A 21,134-nucleotide genomic window follows, 5' to 3' on the forward strand; every position below is an offset into this window, starting at 1 on the left:
ATTAGCTTTTGGACCAGACTGCTTTATTTGTTCAGTTTGCATGCCACCAGGGCCTGCAGCTTTATTTTCTTTCAGTTCTTGCATTGCTCTTCCAATTTGTTCAAGTGAGAATGGAGTTTCTAGAGATTCATTCTCTCCTCCTACATTTTGTTTGAGATTCAACCTAGTCATCTTCTGTCTTGCCTTGCCATTCAGGGAAGTTGGTGAGCAATCTGGTTCAGAGTGATATTTGTACTCAATGCCCATAGGATCATTGCAAAGGTTTTTTATCAGCATTCACACTGTTCAACTGTTCTGTTTCATGTCCAGGTTGCATAGTGATTTAGCCCATATCTTCCTTCTTTGTTCAGCTATGTTTCTTCTCACACTTTTAAGTGTATCTGCTTTGAAAGGATCTGCATTGTACTTGCTACGATAGTCTCTCAAGAGATCTTGTGAGCGTGTTTCAGTGCCAGATATATATTTTCTTACATCCATGAGGAATAATGCTATAAATTGCCATTACTGTGTTATTGGGATTTTGTATTTTTTGTTCATAATATATAGTTAGTTATTGCATTTTTCATGACCCTGTGAATAATTTTAAAGTACTACTTGTAGAACAGAGTCCTTTTCACACTTGATGAGAGCTAGTCATAAACATTAAATAACACTCTCTCTTCCTGCTACAAGGTACTTTGATCCGAGATGTTAGTCACTTTTTTCTAGGTTTTCATTGTAATTTTCCCTGACTCATAGTAAAGTAAAACTGTGTGTATGCTTTTGTAAGAATATTTTTAAGGAAGACATTTTTCATCTCCTGTTTGTCCTTGATAAATTTCTTCTCATTGAAAATTCTGCATATTTTTCCTGAATAGTGTGACTGAGCCAGAATTTATTATTTTAGTCAAACCAGAGTGCTTTACCAACTATCATTTGATCATCATAGTCAGCTGTACTATTTACTGTGTGGTTCACATCTACATCCTGAGTGACCGTTGAATACTGAAATAAATTAGCAATCACTGTGCACTATACGCTACTATTCTTGGTGGGAATGTTGCAGCAGGGATTAAACCAAAGCCTGACATCAGCAACTCAAAGTACCCTATAACAGACTTCCCGCAGAGGAAATTAATATGTAAATCTTCACATACATTAACTTTCAAGTTATTTCTGAGGCTAAGTCTTACTAGTATCCTTTGCAGTTGTTTAATGAAGTTAAAATGTTTGCTGTCATGGATGTGTAACTTATCAGGCCCATTATCTTGTATGTTTCAAAGTCTTACTTGAGGACCATACTAAAAAAAAAGCAGTTCAGGGCAGTATGTCTTTACGTCTATATTATGATACTTTATTTCACTTTATTTGTGCATAGCCACTCCCCCTTTTGTCATTTTTCACTTAAAATAATGTGTCATTAACTTGTAACTGTCTAGGTGCATCCATTCAATTTCTTCAACTTTCTAATGAGTTCTATTATGCACAGAACATCCATAGACATACCATCAGATTTTTTGATTTCCTGTAATGACACAAGAAACTCACATTTCTTTTCAAACAAGCTTCCTTTGCTTTGATGGAAAAATTCAAAGGCGTTTCATGTGATTCCTACCCTTTGTGCTGTCAGAGCTGCTATTCACCACTGATTGTTGTAACTGTGTCTACAGTTAATCAGCAGCTCTGCCTTTGGAAGCATTTACCCTAAAAATGGCATAGTGAAATTATTGAAAATCATAGACAGTGAGCAGACAGAACTCTGTTTACATTTTGAATGCTTCTGGAAAGTAGCTGTGTGAGTAATCTCTTACTGGAAACATTCAGATGTAGACCATGCAGTTTGTTATATGACTTGTGAGGAATGACTCATTGATCACACCGATCTTTGATGTTCCTCAAAAAAATCGTCAGAACATTAAAAACAAAATGAAAATGTGACAATAATGTCCTTAAACTAAGACTGAATGAACCGTGGTTGAACTGAGGAACGTTGGACTTGCATTTGTGGTGACAAAGGTTCAAATCTGCATCTGGCCATCCTGATTTAGGTTTTGCATGATTTTATTAAATAGCTCCAGGCAACTACCAGGAGGGTTGCTTAGATAGGACATGACCAGTTTCCTTCCCCGTCCTTCAAACAATCTGAACTTGTGCTTCATTTCTAATGATCTCAGTGCTGAAGGTGTGTTAAACCCCAATCTTCCTTCCTTACTTATTTCCTTCTTTGAACTGAGACTTTTTCAAAATTAAGTCTAAGGAGATAATAGGCCTTGTAGTCACTACTGTCATCATTTTTATAGTCTTTTAACAGCTAGTATGTATCAAGCTTTGTTAACTTTTTATCTTGCAGTTAATTTACCATACATGAATAATTTTTCAAAAGATAATGTGTCAAATGAGTCAACAGTCTTCATTAAATTCCTTGACATAAATTATATTATAAAGTACAAACTGCAGATGCACATGTGCCAGTAGCAGTTGCAAGTTCTGCAGTGATCTGCTTAGGAGTGATATTTATGTTTCTTTTCACCACTAGGGTGACATATCAATTCTCTTGTAGTGTCGCAGTCCGTCTATGACCACTGGCAAGCTTTTGCATAGCATTTCAACCCCCAGTTGCCTTCTTTAATTGCAAGATGACACTTTTGAACCCACCCATTATTGCAGCCACAGTAGTGATACTCTGAGTGGTTTTGGGCCCTCCAACTGCTCATTCATGATTATAAGAACACAAATGATGTCTTGCAGACATGTTGCCTTACCATACGGCCTGTTGAATCCATAAAGAGTGTCCATGCACAAGCTTTGCTGCAGTTAACACATCCTGCCGTCTACATTTCCTTTTATTATCTTTGGTTGGGTGTTCTGTAGCAATTGTTGGCTGTTTTGTAGCAATTGGCTGTTTTTTCTTAGCAAGTGTCAGATGTTCCTTAGCAGTTATCAAGCTACGTAATATTCTGAATGACAGTTCTTTACTAAACCATCATACTGTTGGTAAATACAGGGCTGTTATAAATGATTAATTCTTTTTCAGAGATCGAATGTTTTCTAAAGTATTACATGTGTAAATGCGATTGTTGTATGAATAAAACAATTAACTCACCAAGTTTTCATTTTGCTGTGTACAAATGTTCTACTGGTTCCCTCTGGTTACTATCCTATCACGGCATTATTGCACTCGGTCTCTTGTGGCTGTTATCAGAGACGCATGGTGACAAGACAGTATACAAAAACCACATCAGTTTTTGCTACTGTCATAAACAATGTGGAATTCTGAATAGTTTCATAGGCAAGTTGTCTGATTGTGAAAACAGCAATCCTCAATCTAATCAGCTTCAAGCACACAGGTAAACACACGAACCGTCTGAAGTTGCCCCACTCCCAGCTGCAATAATATCATGGTGGACTAATACATGCAAGGGGTAGTCAATGTCCTTTCATACGCTATGGAGCAACATCCTATCAGTTTGTTATCTCAACATCACTGATGTGTTCTCTTAGCTGGTTCAGTGTTCTTGGCAGCGTGGGGTGGGGGGTGTTACGTAAAATGCTCTGTGCAAATCACACTCAAGGGAAAAAGTCATGAGGCATTACATCAGGATCAGGCAACCTGGGGGAAGGGGGGAGCAAGGAACAGAGCCGCATCGTCTTCGACACTACACCCATTCCAATTATGTGGATGTTCGAGGAAAATCAATGCTCCAAGGGGGTGGTCAAGTAGGGGGGTGGGTCTGTCAATGCACAATGCTCTGTTTGTATGGCAGTTATTTTCCATAATTACTTCTGAATGAACTGCTATAACAGATAAACATCTTGCATATTCCAACCCACAAATTCTTTTCTTCCTTGTCACCATTTTCTCAAGGCACTGCACTCTTAAAGCCAACTGGTGGGCACAATGCAAGCTTGGTGGGTTTACAGTTCTATTCATGCATCAGTCATATTCGTACACATAATACTTAGCAAACCATTTATAGTAGCCTACACTTTGTATGAAATTCAAATATGTGTCATAGCAAGCCGAAGAGGTCTGTAATATATTTCATTTCTGCGTTTTTTGTTTTTCATGATTAGGCAGGGTTTTATTTGCTGTTTATTAGCAAAGTCTAGTGATGCTAAGCAAGTTCCATTCATATGTTACTGTATGATATTACATGGATGATTGCAGTACTAGAAAGTATAGAGAGAACAGAGATTTTTTTTTACATAGACATTAATCCTATTACAGGTATGTACCTAATAGCACGATACATAAAGGCTCATACTGATTCTACTGTAATATTCAGTGGGGAGGGTGCAGATGAGTTGTGTGAAGGATATATATACTTCAGGGATGCTCCAGATGCTCAGGCAGGTGCTGAAGAGAGCTTGCGCCTGTTGAAAGATATTTATCTTTATGATGGACTTCGTGTGGATCGTACTTTAGCAGCATTTTGGTAAGTTTTGCAGTGTATATTTGATATAATTTTTGTATTTTAGTTCAACAGATCCAAATTATGGTATGGCTGTTAAACAGTGTGTTGCAATAAACATATGATGTTTGTGCAACATCAACATTTTGAAAATCAACAGACAAGGAAACAGGAAACAGTGATGTCACTAAAGGAAACATAAGAATCCATTAATATTTCAGCTGTGTTTAGTCATTGTCTGTAATGGTAGCTGAATGGTTAGCGACTCTACCTTTCAAACAGAAGGACCCCACATTTGGTTCCTGGTACCTCCTCAGATTTTTTCTGAGGTAGGGAGGTCTGATACAGGGTCCACTCACCCCTTGAGAGGCCAGATGAGGAGTTACATGAATAAAGAAGCAGCGACATTATCAGGGTTCATCTCCTGACAATAAAGGCTGGAGGGTTTGGTGACATGCTGATCACGTGTCTCACAATCATAGATCACTCCTTGTACTGCCATATAGGCAGCAGTTGGCCAGTCAGAACAGATATAAGACATGCATACATGTCCAAAGGAACTGTGTTGACTACATTTAATGTAATCAAGGGGTGGTGTTTGCGGTTATTTATAGAGGTAGTGGCTCAAACATTTAAAAGGAAGGTACAGACAGATGCAGAAAAGTAGTTAAAAACAAGATGTGGCAGAGACACTTGTGGTGTCAGTGAGCGCTGTATTACAACTGGAATCTCTTAATTAAAATGTGCAACCCTTTTGTGTCTTTGATATTCCTCAGCGATATTCAGTACACAGTCAAACATGACCCTGACCCTGCTTACAATGATTTTTCCTTTCTCCATAGCACTTGTATTTACTTTTGTGACTGCAGACCATGTCCTTACTCTGAGATTAGTTGAAGACTGTTCTTGACTTAATATTTATAGGAAGCTTATTCCTTTTAATCATTATAGAAAGTTCACTCTCTGGCTGTCCAAAATGTTTACGTGTAACCACTAGAAAAGTACCACCACTTTCTGAAATACATTATTATAAAAGATAGCTAGTGTATCATCCTGCACTTGAGGATGAATCGTGATCTACCAAACAGTGATATGCATTTACTTTGGCAACAAGCATTAACTGCTTACTGAAAGATTTAACTGAATTTATACATGGAGGTACCCAGACAACTTTGGGAAAGGGTAGATTATTATTATGCAGAGCCTGAGAATGAGTGTCTTGAAAACAGCAAAAGTGATTGAATGTTCACATGCTACTGTCGTGAGCACCTACAGAAAGAGGTGGAAGGACAGTGAAACTACCACTAAGCGTTAAATATTGGATGTCCATGACTCTTCACAGAATGTGGGCTTCGGAGGCTTGTCTGTTCTGTTAAGTAGGATAGGTGGTGATCTGTGGCATCTCCACTGAAAGTTCGCAATGCTGGTGCATGCGCAAGTGTTTCAGAACACACCATTCATTGTATGTTGTTGAACATGGAGCTCTGCAGTAGACCACCCCTATGTGTTCACACGCTGATCAAATGACTTTGTCAGTTATGATTGCAGTGAGCACAGGACCATTGGGATTCGACCATCGATCAGTGGAAACGTGTTGGCTCTTTGAGTGAATTACATTTTTGGTACACTAGGTTGATGATCATCTCCACAAACACCAAGGTAAATGGCAGCTCAAAATGTGCAGTGCACTACAGATGCAGGCTGGTGGAAGCATATTATGCTGCGGGAGACATTCTCCTGTGCTTCTGTGGAACCTGCGACAATAGTTGAAGACATGCTAACAGCTACGAACCACCTGTAATGCTAGCAGCTACGAACCACCTCTATCCCTTCATGCTTGGTGTCTTCCCTAATGGTGATGTTATCTTTCACCAACATAAATGTCCATGTCTCTGAACCAGAACCATGCTGCGTTGGTTTGAGGAACATTGTAGTGAACTCACATTGATGTCTCAGTGACCAGATTCACCATTGATTGTATGGAACCCATCTGGGTTGTTATCAGACACCATCACGACATATGCATATCAGCTGCATGCTATGTACATGAAGTACATGACCTGTGCTTAAACGTCAAATGCCACATATCTCCACAAACCTACCAACAAACTGTCGGATCCCTGATATGCAGACCCAGTAATTATTCCATTCCAAAGAGGGACAAACAAGCTATTAAGCAAGTGATCATAATGTTTTGGCCCATCCGTGTACATCTTGTTGTCATAGGTATTTATAGATAACAACATTGTCACAGTACATTTATGTCTGGTGAAATTTTTGACAACAGACCATTCCAGTTTGGGAATAAGAGTGATATTGCAAGAAAACTACTAAATGTCCTATTTTTGCAAATGAAGATTCTGAGATTAACACCAGATATCTAAAATACCATGCAGTTTTCAAATGTGAAGTTTTCCATTCTTTCATTCTATTCCATCTTAAATAAAACCTTTTCTCTCTAGCTTCATAATCTTTATTGTTGTGGTAAACATAGCTGTTGTGCTTTTATGTCTAAATTTTCTGTGCCTTTAAGTTACCAGTAACTGGCAGTTCTTAGTACACATACTTGAAAATAAATTATGTTTAGTCCATTGCTGAATATTTGGGAATGCAATATCAATGATGTCATATTATATTTCTCTTTTATTCATGTTCATGCTTGTAACCTAGTCTAATCCCCAGCTTATTGCAATAAACTGTGTCAGCTGAAGTCTATGTAAAACTATCTTCATTTCAATTTCCTTGCCTAAATAATTCCTAGTGTTTATTTAAGGTAAAAATCTTCATAAAACCTCTCAAAAATCTGGCAAGTTAGGATAAAGTATATTTTTAAATATTCCAATTTGAGCCTAATCCTAATACCTTCATATGAAAAACCACTGTCACCACCACCACCACCACCGACAACGAGCACAACAAAAACCAGGACACCAGCAGCTGTCTTTCATTTTGCCCTGTTTTAGTTTTTCATCAAGTAGTATATGCTTCTGTTCCCAGTGACTTTAGTGCTTTTTCATGCTAACCTTTCTACTTCTCCTCATTTCAGATTCTAAAATTTTGGCTTTTGCCGGTATTTGATTAATAATTTCCAATTCATCCTGTTGCACTTTTTCTACTTTAAAATGCATTTCTTCTTTTATCATTCACAGGAATTTTAGTTTTAAACTCTAATTTAGTGTTCCAGTTTTTGTTTGTAGTTGGTAATGATGGAATTAGAGTACAGATTACCATACTGTTACGTACTTGATGATGATAAGCACAATAGCAATACAATCATCTCATTAATTAGACAATATCTGAAACTGACTTATTATGAAACAAAACTGTCGACACTGATTTTCCAGTGCTGTAATTCTGTTAACAACTGTTATGTTTGTGGTCAGCTATGACCCAATGGTGTGTCTTTGTTAGCTTTTTATGTATTATCATGTTTAGGTGGTACTGGTGTTTGTTTAAAAAATATACAAAGCTTTGTTCTTACAGTTTGGAAGCACGTGTACCATTCCTAGACCAGCAGTTCACACATTACTTCATGGGTCTTCCACCTGCCATGAGGTGTCCACAGAAAGGGATAGAGAAACACTTGCTTCGATCAGCATTTGATGAGACAGACTTACTTCCAAAAGAAATACTGTGGAGGCACAAAGAAGCCTTTAGGTAAGAAGATAGTTGTACATATTATGTGTATAGTTCACATCCTGAAAAAAGAAAAAATTATATAGCTATGTATGAGAGAGAAAGAGACAGAGAGAGAGAGAGAGAGAGAGAGAGAGAGAGAGAGTGAGGGGGGGGGGGGGGGGGAAGGGAGACAGACATGCATTAACATTAATATTACTTTTGTAAAATGCAAGTTACACACAAGGTAGTGGAGACTTGCCCTGGTTTATTTACAAGATATATATACCTACAGGATGCTCTTGGCAAGCAGTGACAGCTAACTGAAGTTTGTATTCAGAAACAAAGCCCAATCAACACCATATCAAAATTCCGTCTTTGACAGAGTCCATCATAGTAGCATGTAAGTCAAGCTGCTACACACCAGCAGTGCTCTCCACAGATTACATCAAAACTGACTCACACTGATCCTGGTCTGGCTTTTATGCTGGATTATGGTGTGGGCTTGTCGAAGGCACTCCTGATGACAAGTGCCCTCTAGGTAATAGTGCTACAGCTGTAATAAAGTGGGACATGTGCAGCCATCCTTACGATGTTGTTTATTATATAGCTACCAGTTTTGGTGATTCAGTACACCATCTTTAGGCCTTAACTGATGCTGAGGGAGCTAACTCTAATTGTACACATGATCCCATCAATGGCCAACATCTCTGAACTGGTTGCTGTAGACTGTAACAGTGATGTGTCTCCACCATCTAATTGATGGTTGGAGACACATCATCATTGTTACAGTCCACAGAAACCAGTTCATAGATGTTGGCCACTGATGGGATCGTGTATATGATTGGAGTTAATGCACTCAACATCAGTTAAGGCCTGAAGATGGCGTTGCATTGCATTTTTTTTTCAAGCTGCATTATGACTACTAGGGCCTGCCATCTTATTAATTTATGCAGGCCTTTTGCTTCACACCGACCTGTTAGCCAGTACCCATGGCCACCACCGTGCAGCAAAATTGTGCTGTGCAGTCAAGGCCATGGGCACTGTTGCCCATGCAGAATCGTGTGGAGGTGGGGCTGCGTGGAGTTCTTTTGTCTGCACTTTGGTGTTATTTACTTACAGCAATTACACTTATTTTTTAAAGAAAAACACAGTAATTTGGAAGTAGGATATTATAAATTTATGGTATAATTTAAGAAGAGAATAAAAGAAGAGAGGAAAGAGTAGATACAGATATTCCTTCACCAAGACCAGCTGGGGAAGTGGACTTGGTATTGAACTTCAAGTCCAGCATCCACATGTGGTGCTACCCATTTTAATACTATCCACATGAACATCCCTCTTCGAGAAAACTTGATTTGTTCAGTCCGTGTGGATCTAACCCGTGTTGGTATTGTTTGTTAGAGTGCTGAGTGAGTTGATGTTTGTTAGGTTACACAACAAATAATCTAATTAAGCTATATACTGTTACTACATAGTTGTAGGAGAAATAACAAGTTACCACTAACCTATTATTAGTGATGTAAAAACATTTTTGTAGAATAAAACTAGGCTTTTTTGAGTAGCGGGCCCATAAGGTTTGTATAATTGCATAATAATTATGATCTGTTCCTATTGTGTGTCTATACTGTTTGATTTTGCTTCCTTGTTTTATTTCATATTGTTACATTTACAATGTGTTTATTTAAGTAACTACTTAACAACATTGGGTACACATTTAACATGGGTTTTAGAATGATAGCTATCAACAGACTACTCTAATTACTTCTACTTTTGATTAGATGCATTCATAATAAGATATAAATTGCGATCTTTGATTAATGTTCATGTGAGTAGTTGTGTATGTTTTATGTTATGTGTGTTTTGTGTGTGTATGTTATGTAAGTGTTGTTCATCATCAGTACTGGATCTACTCAAGCTATCTATTTCAACCTGTCTTCATCTCCTGTGCCTTCTGTATTGATGAGTCTGTTTGTGTATGTCATGTACTGCTTTTGAGATGTTGGTGATTGCGCTCAACTGTGTCTACGTATCTGGGTTCCTCAGTGCATAGTATAGTGTCATTTTCTTTATGTGTTCTATTTTTATTAAGTAAGTGCCTGTATTTAATGCATTTCAAAAGAAAGTGTTCTGGGGAACCAATTTCCCCGCATGTGTAATGACTGCTTTCTGAAAGTGACATGTGCTGCAAATGCTTGGGATAAGGGCCAGTTCTAGTCACAAAATGAACCGTGCCTCGGCCAGGGTTGACATGGCGCAGCCGTACCATTCCCTGACATTGGGGGAAAATGAATAGACTCGAAGACCCTTTTCACTGTAATCGCAGACTTTTTGGCAAGTGCCCACACAAAAATTTTTTAGTTGGCACCTATCTTCTGCGTGCTGCCCAGTGATCTGCCACACTCTCTCGGGTGTACTTAACTTCATCCAGTATGTTGCAGCCCAAAATCGAATGGTTAAATCAATCGAGTACATTCCAAGCACCACATAGAGTGAATCGACTGATGTGGTGCCGAATGCCCCAGATAGTCTAAGTAGCACATTCCTCTGCCCCCACCTAACAGTGATTCTGTTCATGTTGAGAGCAAGTCTTTGTGCCCATATACTACCTGCAAAGCTCAATAGCAACTCAAAAAGTGCACAGTGGTAAATTCATATGTGTGTGAGTGGTAGTCTGTATTGTGTAAAATTTATTGTTGCTAGTTTGTGAAGTACACTTTCAGCTTTGTTTGTGATTAGTCATATGTTTTCGGTGAAGTTATGTCATTTGTCAGTGTGTACCCCAAGATATCTATTTACTATTTCATGTTTGTGTTTGTGCTGTTTACTTTAATTTGCTGGGTTTCTTTGTAGTGATCCTTTAAGCATTGTGTATGCTACTTTTTGAGCTGCTATGAATAATTTGTTTTGGTTGCACCATTGTTATATTGTGTGTAGCATACCATTGGCCTTGTTTTCCAACATTGCTCATGTGTTGGCTGATATCACAACTAACAGGTTGTCAGCATATGCAGTGATCCTGTCTGAACATTCATCTCCCTTGATTAAATTCAAGAGCAGTTCAGTTGTGATATCCCAGAAGTTGAGTCTGCAGACCGAGCCTTGTATCTTTTGGTAGCTGTTTTTACAACCTTGCAGTGCCCTCTTGCCACTCAGCCAGTCTTTCCCTACAATAGTCTCAAAGACTGTTGTGCAGGGATCAGGGTACCTGTAGTTCTCGATATCGTGCAAACAGTGCTGGCCACCAAAGATTATCAATGGTGTCAGCAATGTCAATAAGAACTGCAACTACATACTTATGTAATGTGTGATCTACAATTTGAAAGCCTGATTAATTGCATTGTCAATAGATTTTCCCCTCGTAAAGTCAGACTGCTGCTAACTAAAGCCATGGATTTCCCTGTGACCTTGGAGATGGTTACACAGAAGCCTTTAATGGACCTTAGCCACTGAGTTTAACAAAGCACATTGGTCAGTATGATTTTTGCTCTGATGGATCCCTATCTGTGGCTTTTTTAATAATTACTGTGTTGGCTGTTTTCCAGACTAGAGGTGCCCGTCCCAGCCTCAGGGCATCATTTATTAGATTTGTTAAATACGGGGTTATCTGTGGTGAGACCTGGTGCAATGTTTCCAAGTCGATATGATCTGATACTGGCACTTTTTCGTTTTTCAAGCCAGCAATTGCTATTGTGACCCCTTCTCATGCAAACGGGCAGGAGGCATATCTATACAATGTCTCCCTAAAATGTGCTTGTGCTTGTGCTTGTGTATCTGTTCATCAATCTTCATTGGGCAGAAGTTTGTCCAGCAGATATTGTGCTGTTTGTCTCCAATCCTGTGCTATGCTCTGTCATACTTCCCTAGCATAGCCAGCACAAGAGGGGGACTTAATTTTCTCTGTCATGAGATTGTAAGGTATTCCCTTTGTATTGTAGATGTGTGCCATAGTGTTCCCAGTGTTCTTATCTAGCTGTGATTAGTATGGTTTTGAATGTAGCTTTTGCGTACCTGTATTCTTGTACTCAAATCTGTCTGTCCCAAGTGGTAAATGCCTTCTCGTAGATCCTTCTCTTGTGTCTCATATCCTGTCTTAGTGTAAATAGCTTGAGCTCCAGGGAGGCTCTGTCTTACACTGGTAAGTGAAAGTCATTATGTATTTTCATTGGGCTGTTTGTAATATATGTGGAGGTCTGTATGCCCTTAGGTCTACACTTTCCATCTAATTTTCCATCAGCTTATCTCTTACACAATTCTGAATCCCCTCTCAATTTGCTCTGCATAGTAAATATTTGTTTGATGATGGTGTATAGAGTGCAAGCCTTTGTGTCAATGATGACTGTACTATGATCATGTGTCATTACATTCAGATACATACACCAATCTATTTCCATATTGAAGCTATGTGGTTAAAAAAATGTTATGCCTATATTGCTTCTTCCATCAGCATGTCCTATATATGTAGGTGGTAGGTGGTTGTCCTTCTTTGCTGATAATGTACAGGCTGATCACACTTAGGATGTCATTGATGATCTGACCTCGGTCATAAGTCCGATTACAATGCCACAAGGTGGATCTGGCATTGATGTCAGCTGCAATGATCATTTCTCCCATCTTGAATAAAGAGTACTGTCTGTTGAATCATATCTGTGTATGGTTGACTTGTATGGGAGTACTGGGCATACAAAGATGCCAATATCCGTATGTCTGTACTCTTGTTGATCTGTACTGTTACAATATGTCTAGTGCACAACTGTGTGATTTTTGTAGTATGGCATTTGGTGTCCATTATCACTATAGCAACTATAGTCTGTCTATCTTCTGTTGTCTGAGTTATTCTGGGGGGGGGGGGGGGGGAGGGGGGGGGGCGGCACAAACATATTAATATCCCATTTCTGCAGTATGGTTGTTGAATGCACATGAAATCAATGTCAAACTCTTTGGTCAGGCTGGGGAGTTCTGCACTTACATTTCTACTCCTCATAGCACTGAACTGCAAGATCTTCATGGCTGCCTTGTATACTCGTAGCATTTCACAACCATCTGCTCTGGCTCAAAGTACACTCTCCAATGAGCCCTGACAAGGTCTTTGTACATTTCCTTGATGTTGTGATCTTCTGAATGCCATCCACAGACCTGTCTCAGGAGATTAGCAAGCTCATCCCAATTAGTGGGCAAGTTTTCCATCTTAATGATTATCCTATCCATCTGGTCAGACATAGGGAAGCAAATGGAATAACCCTTCTCATGTGTTAATTGTGTAACTAATCTTTGTGCAGTTTCCAGATATCCTGTTGCTCGAGCCTACTGAGCTTTAAGTTCAATTCAGTTGTGCTGTAGTTTGCTGGTTCTTGATTATGATTACGTACTTGTTCATTCTGTGCGTTTTTCACTTCAGACTTAATTTAATAACTTACTTCCCACTTATGTTGTTCACTGCTTGCTTATGCACCTCTGCCTGTGTTTCTTTTTTACAGTCATTATTATGAGAGTTAACTTTGCTCCCCCACTTTGTTTTATGGCCTTATGTTTCATTATAAACAGGCTTTACCCTTTTCCTCCTGATTTATGTTTTCATTATTAGCAGTTGATGCTGTCATCGATACTTCAGCACATGCCATATCAACTGGGGTTATTGTGGTTGTTCTCACTTCATTACATGACACATCTTTGGTAATAGATGGTGGTACACCTACTTCATCACAAACCACGTCTGTGGGCATTGATGGTTGTATCCTTATTTCATCACATGCCACATCTTTGGGGATTGGTGGTGGTTTCCCTCCTTCTTCACATGCCACATAATTTGGGATTAATGGTGGTATCCCCACACAATCACTCACTACATCATTTTTACTTTCTTTACATGCTACATTGTTGGTATTGCTCTGTTTCATGGGCATTACTATGGGCGGAGGTGATGGCCTCTCATTAACGGCAGAAGGGATTTCCCCTGAGTTGTAGTATCCTCCTGGTATAAAATTAACACATTTTATGTATTGTTTACATTTTGTTGTGTCATATCTATCTGCATGTTCAGGATTTGTCTGTGGTATAATTGATGGTTTTAGGTTCTGTTGCATTTCATAGAAGTTGTTGTGAGATGCATTTTGACACTCTGTATTTTGAGTGTGAACTGCATGTGTATGTGTGATGTTATGAGTCTCTCAGATAGTTCATGTTCCATTTGTTCCACCCTTAAAATTAACACAGTCAAAAATGTAGTCCATTGAAGAGTTCAAGTTAAAGCATACATGCAGCTATTGGCTCAACTTTATCTACATTACACATTTGGTCCAGATAATCTGTATTATCAAAATGTGTCTTGGGTAGCCTACATTTATGTTAATGATGTTATTTCATTTTTACTGTTCAATGTGTCCTGCTGCAATTTTTACACCCAAGGTGTAAAAATGTCCGATTCTGGATTTAGAACATAGTGCGTGTGGTGTCTGAAATTCATAATACAATCAGAAGCCATAGTCAGTCAGTCTCAGTTTGCCTGTTCTCCAAGAGTTTGTAAGTTAGACACTAAGTCGTTCTGCCTTTGGTGCAGGTCTTGCCTCATTTCTTACAGGGGATGCATCCTATTTTATGCTCTGATCCTGGGCATTCTGTTTCTTTTATGTCCTTCTTCACCACATGTTCCATAAATAATGTAAGGAGCTCCTCAGCCCTTCACAGTATGTACCAAATCGCAACGCTTAAAACATTTTGCGACAACATTTTAATCTTTCACTCCTAGACATTGGAAACCTACAAATACTCTGTTTTGGCTCAATAATTGGTTTCTTACTCTGGGACTGTCCTCTACAATGTTATTTGCAAAACCTTCGTCTCAATGTCTGGTTTTAAATCTCAGTTTCACTCCATTTGTAAATTCCTCTGTGTATATGTGTTTTGATAAATTTAACCCATATAGCTTGTCCAGGAATTCATCATGCTTGTCAGCTGCAAGCACCCAATAAATTGTCACTAGTGGTCTTCTCTTTTTGAAGATGATGTATTGAATCACGGAAACTGGTAGATACAAAGTAAATAACCTTGGAAGGACAGTTGCAGGTATTCCATTTCATTCTGCAAACCTTCAATCAGAAGGACGGAGATATGGAAACTTAGTACCACAGTGGTTGGCAATAATGTTATGTCAACAGTCCAGTTTTTGTAGTGATGTCAGGTGGTACCACTACAATTACAGTATGCTTCTTAAACTTAAAACAATACTTATCAGTGAGGCTCTAGTGTTTTTACACTGCTGTATCTGTTCTAACATCTGTCCATATGTATATTTTTCTGTTTTTAGCCTAGGAACTTTACTTTCTGCATGGCACTAGTAAATGTACCGATTTAATATGTATGACTTGTTTATGTGTCAATTAGGAGTTTATATCATAGCTTGACCAAGTAAACAGTTCATATGCTGTTGAGGTAGTACATTTGAGAGTTACTGTGTTTTATATTTGTGAACTAAAACAATGTATGATAGGAACAGAGTAAGCACATGTGGTGAAAACATAATGACTGAAGGCTATTAATCAGTTCAGAGTAAAGTTATGCTATGCAGTGAATATAACAGTCATTAAATGTGTGTCAGTCATAAACATCTCCAAAAGCAATAGCCCATGAGCCACAGGATGATCCAGAGTACAATAAGACGTGCACACATGACAAAACAACATAGGTCGCTTGGCATTGCATACTTAAATTTGAAGTGGAGAGTGCAGTGGTCACCCTGTAAGGCAACATGTGCACAACATGATTAACCAATGATATTTTCTGCAGCAGTGAATTTTGAAAGGAGTACAATTGGTGTGCTACATGGGCAACTCCAGTCAGCCAACAAAATCTTTATCTTCGCTTGTAACAAGATAATGAATTTTTGTAGCAGACAGTATTGTTTTTAATTTGCATTCCTCTTCTTCTTTTTTATCCATTACATTTTTACATGAGGTGATACATTACAATTTTGTAATATTGTCATAATCTCTATTTATTCAATGGTTGTTGTTGTTGTTGTTGTTGTTGTTGTGGTCTTCAGTCCGGAGACTGGTTTGATGCAGCCCTCCATGCTACTCTATCCTGTGCAAGCTCCTTCATCTCCCAGTACCTACTGCAGCCTACATCCTTCTGAATCTGCTTAGTGTATTCATCTCTTGGTCTCCCTCTACGATTTTTACCCTCCACCCTGCCCTCCAGTACTAAATTGGTGATCCCTTGATGCCTCAGACATAGTACTCAGAGCCATTTGAACCATTTGAACCGATGCCTCCCCATAGTGCTCAGAGCCATTTGAACCATTTGAACCAACCGATGCCTCAGAACATGTCCTACGAACCGATCCCTTCTTCTAGTCAAGTTGTGCCACAAACTCCTCTTCTCCCCAATTCTATTCAATATTTCCTCATTAGTTATGTGATTTACCCATCTAATCTTCAGCATTCTTCTGTATCACCACATTTCGAAAGCTTCTATTCTCTTCTTGTCTAAACTATTTATCGTCCACGTTTCACTTCCATACATGGCTACACTCCATACAAATACTTTCAGAAACAACTTCCTGACATTTAAATCTATACTCGATGTTAACAAATTTATCTTCTTCAGAAATGCTTTCCTTGCAATTGCCAGTCTACATTTTATATCCTCTCTACTTCGACCATCATCAGTTATTTTGCTCCCCAAATAGCAAAACTCCTTTACTACTTTAAGTGTCTCATTTCCTAATCTAATTCCCTCAGCATCACCCGACTTAATTCGACTACATTCCATTATCCTCGTTTTGCTTTTGTTGATGTTCATCTTATACCCTCCTTTCAAGACACTGTCCATTCCATTCAACTGCTCTTCCAAGTCCTTTGCTGTCTCTGACAGAATTACAATGTCATCGGCGAAACTCATAGTTTTTATTTCTTCTCCATGGATTTTAATACCTACTCCAAACTTTTCTTTTGTTTCCTTTACTGCTTGCTCAATATACAGATTGAATAGCATCGGGGAGAGGCTACAACCCTGTCTGACTCCCTTCCCAACCACTGCTTCCCTTTCATGCCCCTCGACTCTTGTAACTGCCATCTGCTTTCTGTACAAATTGTAAATAGCCTTTCGCTCCCTGTATTTTACCCCTACCACCTTCAGATTTTGAAGGAGAGTATTCCAGTCAACATTGTCAAAAGCTTTCTCTAAGTCTACAAATGCTAGAAACGTAGGTTTGCCTTTCCTTAATCTTTCTTCTAAGGTAAGTCGTTGGGTCAGTATTGCCTCGCATGTTCCAACATTTCTACGGAATCCAAACTGATCTACCCCGAGGTTGGCTTCTACCAGTTTTTCCATTTGTCTGTAGAGTTCATGTTTGTATTTTGCAGCTGTGACTTATTAAACTGATAGTTTGGTAATTTTCACATCTGTCAACACCTGCTTTCTTTGGGATTAGAATTATTATATTCTTCTTGAAGTCTGAGGGAATTTCGTCTTTCTCATACATCTTGCTCACCAGATGGTAGAGTTTTGTCAGGACTGGCTCTCCCAAGGCCGTCAGTAGTTCTAATGGAATGTTGTCTACTCCCGGGGCCTTGTTTCGACTCAGGTCTTTCAGTGCTCCGTCAAACTCTTCACGCAGTATCATATCTCCCATTTCATCTTCATCTATCTCCTCTTCCATTTCCATAATATTGCCCCTGTATAGACCCTCTATATACTCCTTCCACCTTTCTGCTTTCCCTTCTTTGCTTAGAACTGGGTTTCCATCTGAGCTCTTGATATTCATGCAAGTGGTTCTCGTTTCTCCAAAGGTCTCTTTAATTTTCCTGTAGGCAGTATCTATCTTACCCCTGGTGAAATAAGCCTCTACATCCTTACATTTGTCCTCTAGCCATCCCTGCTTAGCCATTTTGCACTTCCTGTCGATCTCATTTTTGAGACGTTTGTATTCCTTTGTGCCTGCTTCATTTACTGCATTTTTATATTTTCTCTTTTCATTTATGAAATTTAATATTTAATCTGTTGCTCAAGGATTTCTACTAGTCCTCGTCTTTTTACCTACTTGATCCTCTGCTACCTTCACTATTTCATTCCTCAAAGCTACCCATTCTTCTTCTACTGTATTTATTTCCCCCATTCCTGTCAATTGTTCCCTTATGCTCTCCCTGAAACTCAGTACAACCTCTGGTTTTTTCAGTTTATCCAGGTCTCATCTCCTTAAATTCCCACCTTTTTTCAGTTTCTTCAGTTTTAATCTACAGTTCATAACCAATAGATTGTGGTCAGAATCCACATCTGCCCCTGGAAATCTCTTACAATTTAAAACCTGGTTCCTAAATCTCTGAAACCTTTTAGTATCTCCAGGGTTCTTCCATGTATGCAACCTTCTTTCATGATTTTTGAACCAAGTGTTAGCTATGGTTAAGTTATGCTCTGTGCAAACTTCTACCAGGTGGCTTCCTCTTTCATTTCTTAGCCCCAATCCATATTCGCCTACTACGTTTCATTCTCTTCCTTTTCCTACTATCGAATTCCAGTCACCCATGACTATTAAATTTTCATCTCCCTTCACTACCTGAATAATTTCTTTTATCTCATCATACGTTTCAATCAATTTCTTCATCATATGCAGAGCTAGTTGGCATATAAACTTGTACTACTGTAGTAGGTGTGGGCTTCGTATCTATCTTGGCCACAATAATGCGTTCACTATGCTGTTTGTAGTAGCTTACCCGTACTCCTATTTTTTTATTCATTATTAAACCTACTCCTGCATTACCCTTATTTGATGTTGTATTTATAACCCTGTATTCACCTGACCAAAAGTCTTGTTCCTCCTGCCACCGAACTTCACTAATTCCCACTATATCTAACTTTAACCTATCCATTTCCCTTTTTAATTTTTTTTAACCTACCTGCCCGATTAAGGGATCCGACATTCCACGCTCCGATCCGTAGAACGCCAGTTTACTTTCTCCTGATAACAACATCCTCTTGAGTAGTCCCCGCCCTGAGATCCGAATGGGGGACTACTTTACCTCCGGAATATTTTACCCAAGATGATGCCATCATCATTTAATCATACAGTAAAGCTGCATGCCCTTGGGAAAAATTACAACTGTAGTTTCCCCTTGCTTTCAGCCGTTCACAGTACCACAATTGCATGGCCGTTTTGGTTAGTGTTACAGGGCCAGATCAGTCAATCGTCCAGACTGTTGCCCCTGCAACTACTGAAAAGGCTGCTGCCCCTCCTCAGGAACCATACATTTGTCTGGCCTCTCAAGAGATACCCCTCCATTGTGGTTGCACCTATGGTACGGCTATCTGTATCGTTGAGGCACGCAAGCCTCCCCACCAACGGCAAGGTCCATGGTTCATGGGGGGTTCAATGGTATGAAGATAAAAAAGCTTAGAACATTTTCTGAGTTTTGAATAATGGTCAACAGAGCCACACCAATTAATGTACTCAGATAGCAAGAACAAATGAGCTTTATTTACACTCAGAAATTGAATACAACAATACAGTTATTCGGATGTGAATCCACGCAATTTCATTCCAATCCACTGATTGCACTGGGAGAATTCATACAAGTGCGATAAAGCTTGAGAGTGGTCAAGGAGAGAAGTCCAGGTGAGGTGGGAGCTCATAGTTGTTTGGAGGTGGTGTAGCTATTGCTGATAATGTGGAAAGATAAGCTCCATCAGGTAGGCCACAGTCGCAGCCAACTTAATCAGGAGTGGTGGTGAGTTGCACTCAAGTGTGGCTCGAGGAGTATGGCTGTGCAGAATCAAAGGGAGCTCCGATTGCAGGACAACAGGATGCAGTTGGCACTTGTCCCAGAGTGACTCCCGATGCAACCTGATGCAGAGTGACCAGGAGGCATCCTTTATAGCTACCTGGAGGAAGAATACTGCTATGGTGAGCAGTGGGCATATTGTGATCTGCAGAAGAAAAATTGGTGCCTGTGATGGAAATGCTGATTGCGGCAACTCTCGCAGCAAAGCTGGCGGCAACTCTCGCAGCAAAGCTGGCATCAAATTTTATCATGGTGGCTGGAGGAGATGCAGTTGGCAATAACTTGGTGTGCTTATGTTATTGCCGCACTGTTTCCATGTATCTCCCGCTATGGTGTCACTGGTGGCCTAGAGAGGCAGCGGCCCACAATATATGCCTGTGTTGCTTAACAGTGCATCCCAGACAGATATAATGCTGAATACTGTAATGAAGCATCTTAAACAGTGTGATCTCCTCCATGTAACTAATATTAATTTCAAAACCATTCTCTGTATGAAACCCAACTCACAATTTTCTCATATGACATCCTGAAAGCCTTGGATTAGTGCAGCTGGTGGATGTAATATTTCAGAACCTCCAAATACTATTTAATTTAGTATCACACCAACATTTATTATTCAAAATATTATAATATGATATATCAAACAAAATTTGTGATTGGATTGAGGTTTTCATGGTAGGGAGGATGCAGCAAGTTATCTTGAATGGAGAGTCATCAACAAGTGTAGGAATAACTTCAGATATGTGCTAGGGAGTTATGTGGAACCCTTGCTGCCCATGATGTATGTTAATAAAGCGCCAGGAAATGTTAAGAATAACTTTTGACTTTTTGCAGATAAGGCGGTTATTATAATAAAACACTGTATTGAAAAAATTTCTCCAAATATCCACTCAGATCTTGATAAGATTTCAAAGTGATCCAAAGATAGGCAGTTTGCATGATATGTTCAGAAATGTAAAATTGTACACTTTGCAAATTGCAGAGAAGTAGCATCATATGATTATGATATTAATGAGTCTCCATTGGAATTAGTCAACTTATACAAATAGCTGAGCTTGCAGGGATTGTAGGGATATGAAATCAAGTGATCATGTAAGCTCAGTTGTAGGCAAAGGAAGTGACAAATTTCAGTCCAGTGGTATGATACTGGGAAAATGCAGCCATTCTACAAAGGAGATTACTTACAATGCTCTTGTGTAACCCATCCTAAAATATTGTTCAAATATGTAGGACCATTACCAAATAGGGCTCACAGGAGATATTGAATGTACAAAAAGACAGGTAGCACAAATCATTACATGTTTGTTTGACTCATGGAAGTGTGTCACAGAATGCAGAAATACTTGAATTGGCA

The 21,134-nt window shown here is 39.1% G+C and overlaps 1 protein-coding gene across 3 annotated transcripts in view; it reads left to right on the plus strand.

Annotated features, from left to right (window-relative positions):
* LOC126263718 (asparagine synthetase [glutamine-hydrolyzing]) overlaps positions 1-21,134 on the plus strand; it is a 197,346-nt gene that overhangs the window by 137,213 nt on the left and 38,999 nt on the right. For all 3 annotated transcript variants that reach the window (XM_049960864.1, XM_049960863.1, XM_049960862.1), the window contains exons 8-9: positions 4,208-4,415; positions 7,875-8,048. In XM_049960864.1, the coding sequence (XP_049816821.1) occupies positions 4,208-4,415; positions 7,875-8,048 (382 nt within the window). The remainder of the gene's footprint in view (positions 1-4,207; positions 4,416-7,874; positions 8,049-21,134) is intronic.

Source organism: Schistocerca nitens, chromosome 6 (assembly GCF_023898315.1).
Source record: "Schistocerca nitens isolate TAMUIC-IGC-003100 chromosome 6, iqSchNite1.1, whole genome shotgun sequence".
Lineage (NCBI taxonomy): Eukaryota > Metazoa > Arthropoda > Insecta > Orthoptera > Acrididae > Schistocerca > Schistocerca nitens.